Below are 12,272 nucleotides of genomic sequence, written 5' to 3'. Positions count from 1 at the left end.
ACCTGAATGCAGACATCCCACAAAATGCCCAGGTCCTTTGTGCAGTATCCAGCACTGAGTCAGGTCTTATATTCAGAATCCATTCCTAGAGACAGAGATGCCAGGCATCAGCAAGGAGGGCCCTCTTTTCACCACAGCAAGTGCAGAAGTCCTTCTGGCCTTGGAAGCCACACGGTCATTGACTGGGGTAAGTGTACAGACATTCTCCAGAGAAGCCACACCCACATCCATAAGGACCGAGAGTGGGACTGTCGTCATGTCCAGCAGTCTGAAACATCGTCATGGCCCTCCTGTCATTACTGTGGTGCCTGAGATCTGTGTAAGGAATACACATCTGTCCCACATCCTGCCCACAGGAGTGTCACCCATCCACTGGTCCTCATAGTGCTCATTTCACATCCACTGCATTTGCATATGAATGAAAAATCTTCACAGTTAGTAAATTACCGTGTGGTCAGGGCTACCATAAAGCAATTTCCAAGTTCACACTTCTGACACGGACCTTCATCCCCCAATAGTACATGTAACCAATATCATATTCTGGAGAAAATGACAGAGAGGAGTACCAACCTACAACCCTCCAGGGCTGCAGGGGTGTCATCCCTATCCTATCTTCATTTAATTCCCAGTGTCGCCATACATTTCTATAATTGTACATATGACATATTCAGGCTCTGCAGACCATGGTTTTCTGTTACAACTGCTATCCTAGCACAAAAGCAGTCACAGATGAGTGGTGAATGATGACCTGCTTCTTGGGAAGATGACCCAGCAGAACCTGTGACGTCAGAGGTGGAAAAGGTGCTATGTGCCGAATATGGCATTTTACTTGGAGGTTCACAACACAGACCTTTTATGTCCTGAGGCAAGGCCATGCGATTTGCAGTGGGGAATACGACACCATTTAAATGTGGCTCCTGGTATGGTCCTGGGGACTGCTGGAGGTGAGGCCTCTGGTCATGAAATGTCAACATTGTCTATCATGATCTGGGCTCACCAACCCCTAATCATTAGTTCAGATAGACCAGCCACCATAGGATTAAAGCAATATTGTGGTTTGGCATAAGAAGGGCCAGAGGCAACAAATAAGAGAGCAGCAGGTGGCCTAGGCCTGACATCAGAATTGTTGTAGGACCACTATTCTCCAGGGCCTGCCCCCGTGGCTCAGCAGTAAGGAATCCGCTTGCAATGTTGGAGCTGGAGTAGATGTGGGATCTACCCCTGAGTGAGAGAAGATCCCGTGGAGGAGAGCATGGCAACCCACTCCAGTGTTCTTGCCTGGAGAATCTCTTGGACAGAGGACCCTCGTGGGCTAAAGTCCACAAGATCATAAAGAGTTGGACATGACTGAAGGGACTTAGCATGCACACACTATTCTCTGCTCATGCCAGAGGCTTCATGCAGTGTCCCCTATATCTCCATGGACCATGGAAACCACTCTAGAGCAGAGGGGGTCAGAGGACATTAGCCCATATCTCCTGGACCCACACTCCTTTCACATTCACACCACCCAGAAACTACAAGGCAGGACAGAGCAAGTTTTTGGTTCACAAACAGGCAGCTAAGGCATCCCTTGCACTAGTCCCTAGGGGATAAGTCATCTGTTACTATTACAGGGCAGTCACATTGTTCTTTATTTTTTTTTTTCAGGTCATCGTTGCCTGCTATTGTAGCACAAATGTGGAGATGTAGAATGCACAGAGACACCAAATGGCCTGTCCAGACCAACAGTGTTACTCTCTGTCTTTTGAAGAAAAGGTTCTCCAACTCCTGCCTTAAATAATAGCTAGTATAGGCCACTGTCTTCATAGTCTCAGGAAATATGAATGTGGGACTGAAGGGTAGAAGTGGGGGTGCCCGTCCTGACCCTCATGCCCTGTGTCACACACTTTTGGAAACTCTTCTCCCATCTCTCCTGCTTTATGTCCTGGGGGCCAGGCTGGGAGGCTTCTGCTGGGGTGAATTCTTAGGCAAGAGGATAGGGTGCCAGTTGACAGAGGGCAGGTTTAGGATCCCTTCACAGATGGGAAGTTGTTGGAGGCCCTGAGCTTCTTGGGATGGGAAGGGATATGGAAAAAAATAGTGTTGTAACCAAGCAGGACTCTAAGGAGCCTTCTTAGGTAGACTCCAGCCATCTCCCTGCCCCCACCTCCTGCACACTCCCCCCCAAACCCTGCCCAAGTGGTGGACTCCACGGAGACCGTTGCCCATCTCCCCCCGCCCCCTGCTGCCCCGGCCCGCCCAACGCAACTGGACAGACTCCACCCAGCCTTCCCCTGCATCCGTGGGTTCTGTCCCTCAGGAGCGGCCGCCACCTGTCCTGCACTAGCTCCAGTGGCTCCAAATTCCCGAGAGGCGGCCCGCGGATTGGAGCAGCATTTCTTGCTGCTGCGCGAGCTCCCATTTCGCCCAGCTTCCCCTCCCTTTATGCTGTGATTCCTTTTTCACCCAGATCGTGTCTTTTACATGCCAGGGCGGGGAGGGGGCCCCGGCAGGAGGACGGGGAACCGCAACAAGCTGGGGAGTGGCGGCGGGGAGCAGGAGCCCAGCGGGAAAGGAGCGCGTGGAGGTCTAAAAGCAGGGAGGCGGTCCAGGCTCGACGTTCCCGAACCCCGGGGGACACCCTCTTCCCTCTCGGGGTCTTAAGGCCCCGTGTTCGCTCCCCGCAGGTTAATCCATGAACTCACCACCTCGCGCCGGGCAGAACCGGAGAAACACGAGGAGAAGCAGGGCAGCCACACTAAGAGGCGCTTCGGAGTCAGTGGTCCAGCCCATTACCGTGTGGAAAGTGCTTTGATCTGACTTCGCCGGCGAGATCGGACTATGCCCCGCTCCTCTACTCTGCCCCGCCCTCCCGTCCACTCCCGCCGCCAATTACCCGCGATCCTCAGGTGATGGACGGTCCAGGGGAGCCCGGCGCTTCCATCTCCGGCGTCTGGCGTCCGAAGCCTCGCATGGCCCCACCCAGCCGCCCCCTCCTGACTCACTCCTTGCTCCTCCGAGTCCCTCTCGCCCCTCAACCTTCCTCCCCATTCCCGCCTGTCTTCCTGCGGTGGTGGTTTGCTGGCTCAGTCGTGTCCGACTCTCGTGACCCCGAGGACTGTAGCCCGCCGGGCTCCTCTAACCATGGGGATTCTCCAGGCGAGAGTACTTCAGTGGGTCGCCATGCCCTCCTCCTTGGGATCTCCTGACCCTGGGATCGAAGCCGGATCTCCTACGTTGCAGGCAGAACTTTACCGACTGAGGTAGGAGGGAAGCCCGGCTTTTTTTTTTTTTTTTTTTTTTTCTCAAAAGGGCCTGAAGAGAGCCCTTAACTGCAGTGTCATCAGCAATATGTTTTCTAGTACTTTCTGCCCCCAGAATAGTCCTACACCTTTTGTGGGCCAAAGTAACTGCTCATTAGAAAGAGTTTGAGGACTGAGGCCAGAACCTGAATTTGCAGGTTCCTCGTGGAGACCGGGATCCAGCGCTGCCACCGGGCGCCCCCTGGCGGTCTCTTCAGGCTGCTCGTTCTACACTAGTAGCCTGTGTCAGACAGGACTGAGCGACTTCACTTTAACTTTTCACTTTCACGCACTGGAGAAGGAAATGGCAACCCACTCCAGTGTTCTTGCCTGGAGAATCCGAGGGACGGGGGAGCCTGGTGGGCTGCCGTCTATGCGATAGCACAGAGTCGGATACGACTGAAGTGACTTAGCAGCAGCCTGTGTGATCCATTTTATTCCCCCTCATAATTTACTTGTATGCAGCATCCAGCCAGCACTGAACATCTCACTTTCACATCTCAGGGCTATCCGCTGATGAAGAGTGAGATGATCCATCACTCTTTGGGACTGACAAGACCTCCTAATTCTTGGGAAGTGGTCTATCTATGACATAGTGATCTATCAACGACATTGAGAGGTCGACGTCTGTGACAGAGGGATCCATCTCTTTGTTATCACGGGGCTCTCGGCTTTTGCTAGCTTCAGGGGTGACTGAGCCCTGACCTCGGAAGGTCGCGCTGACACTTCAGCACGGGCAGTGCTCCATTTCATGTCTTGTCACTGAGTGAGGCTGGCTTCACTATTTGTAGATATGGAAATGGATGCGAGCAGAATATTAAGGAAGTAGCAAGAGCAATCAGGTGGAGTTTCATGTTCTTGGAAGGATGTTCATTGTTGACACTCATTAAAATCACCTCCCGGTTGATTTCACTCCCATCTGGGGCTACTCTGTGTCTGGGGGTGGCCAGGCCTGTCCAGAGTGGCCCATCTTCTCCTATGTGGCTGTCCTGACCAGGGCTCTAACGCTGTCCTTTCGTCTTTCTCCTGCTCTCCTAATCACTTGCCTCTTCACCAGCCTCCTCCACTGGGGCTATGTGGTCCCCGTGTTGCCTCTTGCCAGAGATTAAACCCAGGGCCCTGTCCCCCAGGCCTATGCATGAGAGTTTTCCCCTGACACACTGATCACCTGAACCCACTAAATTGGTGCCCCACCCAAGCCTGAGTCCTGTCCTCCCAGCCCCCATGTGTCTCTTGTACGCAAACTGCTACACACCAGGCTCTTGGCCTCCTTAATCAGTAGAAATCAGAGGCCAGACAATAGAAATTAATCAAATTTCTTAATGAAGAGAAATTGAGGCAAGGCTTTATTGGGGCCACTACTGCAGCACAGGGGAGTGAGAACAAATGACAGTTTCCTTGGGTGCCCACTCCCCGAGGGGGTGGGGCGAGCTGGTTCCTTCTATGGGGTGAGGGGAGGGGTGTGTCCAGGGGCCAGTCAGAGGGGTGGCTAGGTGACTGGCTGAACCCTTAAGTGTTGTTGTGTTCCGGGGGCATGTGAGGCATCCTGCTTTTGCTCTGGGCTCTTCAAAAGTGGCAGCTGGGTTTTGCATCTCTTTGTATCCTTTTTCCAGAATTTGCTTCAACTACTCACTAAGCGTAGGTGGCTGTGACCGGTGCACTAAGCATGGCCGAGAGGAGATACCCCATGTCCGAGGTCAGGGGCAGCGGTCAAGACTGCCAGGCTGCGACAGCGCAGGAACGGCCGGGAGGAGCTACCCCGCGTCCGAGGTCAGGGGTGGCGGCCGGGAAAAGCAACCCCACGTCCAAGGAGCAGTGGCTGTGTGGGCACAGGAGGGCCTAGGGGAGCTATCCCAAGTTGAAGGTCACGAAGGCTGGCGGTGAGGAGATACCCCTCATCCAAGGTAAGGAGCAGCGGCTGTGCTTTGCTGGAGCAGCCATGAAGAAATACCCCATGCCCAAGGTAAGAGAAACTCAAGTAAGATGATAGGTGTTGCAAGAGGGCATCAGAGGGCAGACACACTGAAACGATACTCACAGAAAACTACTCAATCTAATCACACTAGGACCACAGCCTTGTCTAACTCAATGAAACTAAGCCATGCCCACAGGGCAACCCAAGACAGGCGGGTCATGGTGGAGAGGTCTGACAGAATGTGGTCCACTGGAGAAGGGAATGGCTAACCACTTCAGTATTCTTGACTTGAGAACCCCATGTACAGTATGAAAAGGCAAAATGATAGGATACCAAAAGAGGAACTCCCCAGGCCAGTAGGTGCCCAATGAGCTACTGGAGATCAGTGGAGAAATAACTCCAGAAAGAGTGAAGGGATGGAGCCAGTGCAAAAACAATACCCAGCTGTGGATGTGACTGGTGATAGAAGCAAGGTCCGATGCTGTAAAGAGCAATATTGCATAGGAACCTGGAATGTCAGGTCCATGAATCAAGGCAAATTGGAAGTGGTCAGACAAGAGATGGCAAGAGTGAACATCAACATTCTAGGAATCAGAGAACTAAAGTGGACTGGAATGGGTGAATTTAACTCAGATGACCCAAGAAATGGAGTAGCCATCATGGTCAACAAAAGAGTCCGAAATGCAGTACTTGGATGCAATCTCAAAAACGACAGAATGATCTCTGTTTGTTTCCAAGGCAAACCATTCAATATCACAGTAATCTAAGCCTATGCCCCAACCAGTAACACTGAAGAAGCTGAAGTTGAACGGTTCTATGAAGACCTACAAGACCTTTTAGAACTAACACCCAAAAAAGATGTCCTTTTCAGTATAGGGGACTGGAATGCAACAGTAGGAAGTCAAGAAACACCTGGAGTAACAGTGCAGCCACCCTGTCATCATAACAGGAAGGCAGGCTCTGAATTCCTGGGTCTCATCTCTTGCCTCTAAAGTGAATGCAGGAGAACAAAGGCAGCCAAGGAAAGACTGAGTCCTCAGGACAACAGAGCACCTGCTGCGCTTCCTAGGAGCACCGTCTCCTGCAGAAAAGAAAGAGGCCTTGGTCCAGGAGGCTGAGGAACTCCTCTCACTTTCCTGGGCCTGCCCCTCCCCAGCCTCCCCAGCCCCGCCCTCACTGAGGGGCTCCTGTGTCCTCCACCCCCACCCCACCCCAGGCCCAGCAGCTTCTTGTCACCTCCTCCTTCCTTTCTGCATCACAGAGTCACCCCAGGCCTGACACCCTCTCCTCAGGCTCAGGACTGGAGCCAGTGAGGAATCAATCTGCTCCCTTTACTCAGGTCCGGATCCTCCCCGAATGGGGCCTAAACGACCAGGGAGCAGATCCCAGGAGGAGGGGCCTTGCTTCCTGACAGCCTTGGGTGTCTGCAGGCAAACCTCCTTCCTTTGTGCCCCTCAAGCCTCTGAGCAGCACACACAGCTCTCAGGACCAGGGTCTCTGCCTCCCATCTCTTCTTAGTCCCCCCAGCTGGGCATCTCCAACCCAGCTAAGGCCCACCATCCCCAGGCACCTCTTCTCAAGGCAGGGCCGCTTAGTGTTGGAGCTCTAGGTCCCCAGGAGGCTGGTGAGGTGCAGGCCACAGGCTGAGTCAGAACTGCTGCTGCTCCAGGAGCACAGGCCTGGCCTCAGCCCTTCCCACAGTCTCTGCTGTGGGGCTCCTGCCTTGCCTGCTTGACCCACACCACTTCCTGTGAGAACAGGCCTTTGGAGTTGGGTCTGCAAAGGCCTTGCCACCCCTTCCTCCTGGGATGAGAGCCTGGCCCCTTTCATCTTGGCTCCTGGGTGGGTCCCCTCCCCGCTGACACATCATGTGGAGCCCCCATGCTGCTCTCAACTCCCCTGAGTCCTTCCCTCGCCCTGAGTGCCTGCTGTTTTCACACCACCTACTCTGGGCCCTGCCAGCCAGCAGTCTGTGCTCAGCCAGGGGACTTGGCTAAACCCTTTTAACTTCCAACAGGCCCCCAGCCACCACCACCACCACCCCCCCACTTTCCACTGTCATCTGACAGTGAGGACCTTTCAGTACTGAGGCCTGAGCTTGTCTGAGTTCTTGCTCTCAGGTTATATGAGGCCTTGTTCGCCTGCTCATTTCCAGGATGAGGAGGTTCAGTGAGGGGCAGGGGTTGGCTGGGATTTCCCTCCCCGCCTTCACGCCAGGCCCCGTGCTCCTGCTTTCCCTCTGAATTCTGCCCTCAGTACCTCTTCTTGTAAAGGATCCAGGCTACGATGCTTATTATGACGAAAACGGCGAGAACCACAAGGACGATCTTGGTTATGTGGTTGCTGGCTGGGGCCGCGGGCTGCACTGTAGCGTGGACTGTGGTTGGTGGTGCTGCAAGGAGAGTAAGAGTGAAGCCCTTGTCCAGACCCTAAACTCAGCAGATGCCTCCTCGCCCCCCTGACTCAGTACCCCTACTGTGCAGACAGCTTGCACCCATCACATGGAGGCCCCTGTGATAGATCCTCAGGCGAGATGGGGGGAGGGGAGGAGCCCAGTCCTCACGAGGCTCTGACAGCTAATGGGGGAGCAAGGTTTCCAACACAGCCACTCAGTCCTGCTGTGACATCAGAGATGGAGACCTGAGGATGCAGTCCTCAGGAGCTACAGCAGAGGCGGTATTGACAGATTTCCCGAAGTAGTATAGGTGACATTTGAAAGAAGATTCTGGAAAGAGGGTACAGTGAGAAATAAATCCCAGAAATCAAAGAGATGTCTACAGGTTTGGGGTCAGCAAAAATCCATGTTCAGTCATCCAAAGGCCTGTGCTGTGAGGAGAGACGTCAGGAGTGGAAGAGGAAGGAGGATGACAGAGCATCCCCGGGCCATTGCTCTCCCAGGAACAACTCACCTCTGACGGATCACATTCTCAAACACACACACACACACACACACACACACACACACCACGGGAATGGGTCCATGTCACCATGAGAGGACGACCACTTTCTCCTACTCTTCTCACTTACCCGAGGTCTTCAACATTTTCTCCCAGCGCACCAAGAAAGTCTGAAGCCAGGCCTGACAGTCTCCCATGGAGACCTTCTTGAAGAAGTCCGTCACAGCCCTGTCATTCTCCCATTTCTCTTTCATCTGTCTCCCTCCAGGATGAACCACTGTCCAGTGTCCATTCTCTGAATCAAAGAGGAGGCACAGTTGTCCATTGAAGCCAAACTCCCAGGATGCATTGGTGTGTCCATTGTCTTCAAGCCAGCATGTCATCCTGGCCTGCAGGGTCAGAGGGCCTGATCCCACTGAAGGAAAGAAAGAGCTCAGCCTCTGGGCTTGACAGATTCTTACCCACCTGGGTCCACCTCCCCTGGGCCCAGATATTCTGGCCCTGGTCTCTCCTGCAACAGCTGCTCTTTCCACTGGACTACTAGGGAAGGACAATATCCTTTTTTTTTTTTTTTTAGCCAAAAACAGTGGATGCAGCTAAGCCCCCAGTCTACTCCTCCTGCATTTGGATTTTCTAACTCACCCTTGTCTGTGTGTTTCTCCGGTGTACCGTCAGGCATCTGCCCCTGGAGCAAGTCTCCAGTGTCTCTGAGTGTGACAGTCTGTGCTTCCCAGGCGCTCATACTTTTCACTTCCTCTCCCAATGGACTCATGTACTTGATCTTAGCTGTACCACAGTCATAGGAGAGAAAGACCTTTTGATCAACTTCTCCTTGAACCTCACACCATGGATGATCATCTCTGGGCTGAGGATCAATGGTGAAATTATAGGAAAGAAAACGAGCATCTGTGAAGGCAAAACACAGTGAGGGTGAGATTGGGGAAAATAAGACCCTGAGGCCCCTTCCCCCAGGTATGTGAGAGCGGATTAAAGTGCAGGGCGGGCTGACAGAGCAATGACACCCCACAACACACACCATACAGCCAGTGCCCCTCCTCTCCTTGTGGAGAAGGAGGAGTCCCCTGCCTGGCAAATTTCACACATCCTGGCTGTGTCCCCTTGTCCACCAGGTCCATTCCCAGCATCATAACCTTTGCAGAGACGTGCCAGGCTGCTCTGCAGGAAAAGTCTACATGACAGAGCACTGTCAGAATCTAACCCCGTGTTCTGTGAGAGATGGGGAGCCTGTGGGGATGCTCCTGAGGAAGCAGGATCACAGGGAGAAGGGCAAAGAGGTGACGAGTGAACACAGAACCCCAAGTCGGAGAAGGAAGAGTTAATAATTATGGGTCACAGGACTTAGCAAGGCTGGGGAGATACTGCTGATTTCCCACTAGGATGGGTCTCAGAAGCCTGGAGAAAGACCTGGCCCACATGGCGTGAAAGAGAAAGTCCAGAACTTCTGAGGCAGGTGGTAGAGGAGGGGATCCAAGGCTCACAGATGTGAATCTGCCAGGGCAGACATGGAATGAAAGGGCAAGAAAGTGTCCAGGCCACCAGGCGCCATGGGAAAGCCTGATGGACTCTATGGAGCCCGAGAGGAAAGCATGGATGAGAAGCATCTCCAACAGCTCAAGGCTGACTTTTGTGGAAATCAGGGATAGTGGTAGGAGACCGTGTTCCCATCAGCTTCCGGCAAGAACAGGATGGAAAATGGGGAAAAATCAGATTGCAGGCGGATTGTTGTATGTTAGGAGCAAAGTTGGTACAATGGTCAAAGTGATTAGTGAAAGTCGCTAGTTGTGTCTGACTCTTGTGACCCCCATGGACTATACAGTCCATGGAATTCTCCAGGCCAGAATACTTCGGTGAGTAGCCTTTCCCTTCTCCAGAGGATCTTCCCAACTCAGGGATCGAACCCAGGTCTCCTGCATTGCAGGCGGATTCTTTACCAACTGAGCTATCAGGGAAGCTGAAAGTCATTAGAGAGGCCCAATGCCAGCCAGGGCCTGACTGCCAGGAGCACAATGCTGGCTCAGAGTGCAGGGTGATCCTAGAGACAGAGAGATGGTCAGTGAACCTGGATGCAAATTGCTTTACTGACAGAAAACAAGGAGAGACAAACACAAGACCGGATGATCAGCAGGCTGAAAGCAGCCATCCCTCCCAAACATCCCTACCAAAATTTCCAGAACTGAGCTACTTCTCAGAAGGCATCACCAGAGAAAGAAGCCACGTCCCAGTGAGGAGGGCCCTTTCATCACCACAGCAAGTGCAGAAGTCCTTCCATTCTCTCCTGATGAGCCACATGGTTATTTACTGGGATAAGTAACTCCAATACTTTGGCCACCTGATGCGAAGAACTGACTCATTGGAAAAAACCCTGATGCTGGGAAAGATTGAAGGCCAGAGGAGAAGCAGACGACAGAGGATGAGATGGCTGGATGGCATCACTGACATGATGCACATGAGTTTGAGTAAGCTCTGGGAGTTGGTGATGGACAGGGAAGCTTGGCGGGCTGCAGTCCATGGGGTCGCAAAGGGTCAGACACCACTGAGTGACTGAAGTGAGCTAGAACTACTCCCACATTCATATGGGACCCAGTGTGTTACTAACGCCATGCACAGGAACGGTACCATGATCACGGCCCCGGTGCTGTGAAGAGATGCTCCGAGGACCAGGCAATTAATAGACAACTGTCCCAGGTCCTGCTAACAGTGCTTATCTCTGGGTCCACAGATCCACTCAGTGTCCATTGCACATGTCCTGGACTTCTGACATGAATGGACAGTCTGTGTTGTTAGTAAACTACCATGGGTGAGGGTACCATAGTCGTGAATTCCACATTCACTCTTCTGACCCTGACTCCCCATCCCCTGATAGTACATGTAAACAACATCATCTCCTGGAGGAAATCATGGAAATGAGTATCAACCTACAGTCTCCCTAGGCCCGCAGAGCTGTGGTCCCTATCTTATCTCCACTGAATTACCACTGAGGTCCTAGGTTCCCTCTAATGGTACATATGAAACATTTCAGGCTTCGCAGACCCTAGGTCTCTGCTGCAACTGCTGTCCTGGCACAAAAGCAGTCACAACTGATGAATGATGAGTGTGGCTGGACCTGCTTCTTGGGCAGGTGACCCAACAGAACTGGTGACGTCATAGCTATCTGTGTTTGGAAAGGTGCTACATGCTGTGTGAGGCATTTTACTTGGAGGCTCACAACACAGACTCCTAGTGTCCTGAAGAAAGGACACACCACCAGCAGTGAGAAAGCCCATACCATTCAGTGTGGCTCCTGGTATGGTCCTGGGGCCTGGCAGAGATGAGGCCTCTGGTCATGGAATGTCAGACTTGCCCATCATGATCTGGGTTCACCAACCCCTAAGCATTAGTTCAGATAGGCCAGCCGTCATAGGATAGAAGTGATTATGTGGCTTGGCATAACCAGGGCCACAGGGAACAAATAAGATGTACCAGCAGGGGACCTAGGCCTGACACCAGCGTTGATACAGGGCCACTGTCCCCTGCTCACACCTGTGGCTTCATGCAGTGTCCCTTACGGCTCCTTGAACCAAGGAAGCCAGTCTACAGCAGAGGGGGTGCATGAGCCCCTAACAGCCAGACCCGCACTCCTATCACAGTCCCACCACCAGAAGCTACAAGGCAGGACAGTGTACGTTTCTGGTTCATAAACAAATGACTGAGGCAGCTCCTGGATGATTCTCTAGGGGATGGGTCACTCATTACTGGGGTCAGAAGCCAGGACAGTGGACAAGTCTGATTCTCAGTTGATTTACACATTATATTTGGCTTCTGGTGCCCCACAAACATGGAAGCCTCTTTTGCACCAAATAAAGATACCAAATTGCCTAAAGATGCCTTGAGATTTACCTTCTTCTGGAGAAAAAAATCTGTCAACTCCTACCTTAATCAATAACCATTATAGGCTGCTGGTGTCCCAATTCCTAGATACTATGAATGTGAGAGCAAAGGGTAGGCGTGGGGATGCCCAGCCTCACCCTTGAGCCCTGTGTCACACTCTGGGAAACCCTGTTCCCGTCCCTCCTAAGTTAGGTCCTGGGGGCCAGGTCAGGGGGTTTTGCTTCGTGAGTTATCAGACAAAGGGATAAGATGCCAGTTGAGAGAGGGCATGTCTACACTCTCTTCAAG

At 52.7% G+C, this 12,272-nt stretch overlaps 1 protein-coding gene across 1 annotated transcript in view; it reads right to left on the bottom strand.

Moving 5' to 3' along the window:
• Positions 1–12,272, bottom strand: part of LOC138444965 (UL16-binding protein 1-like) — a 47,847-nt gene that overhangs the window by 8,971 nt on the left and 26,604 nt on the right. The window contains exons 9-11 of the mRNA XM_069598713.1: positions 8,739–9,002; positions 8,227–8,511; positions 7,459–7,591 (exon numbers count right to left, since the gene is read on the bottom strand). Coding sequence (XP_069454814.1) covers positions 7,459–7,591; positions 8,227–8,511; positions 8,739–9,002 — 682 coding nt within the window. The remainder of the gene's footprint in view (positions 1–7,458; positions 7,592–8,226; positions 8,512–8,738; positions 9,003–12,272) is intronic.

Source organism: Ovis canadensis, chromosome 8 (assembly GCF_042477335.2).
Source record: "Ovis canadensis isolate MfBH-ARS-UI-01 breed Bighorn chromosome 8, ARS-UI_OviCan_v2, whole genome shotgun sequence".
NCBI lineage: Eukaryota > Metazoa > Chordata > Mammalia > Artiodactyla > Bovidae > Ovis > Ovis canadensis.
The sequence above is the reverse complement of the archived record's forward strand: the minus strand, read 5'-3'. Positions and strand labels throughout refer to the sequence as shown.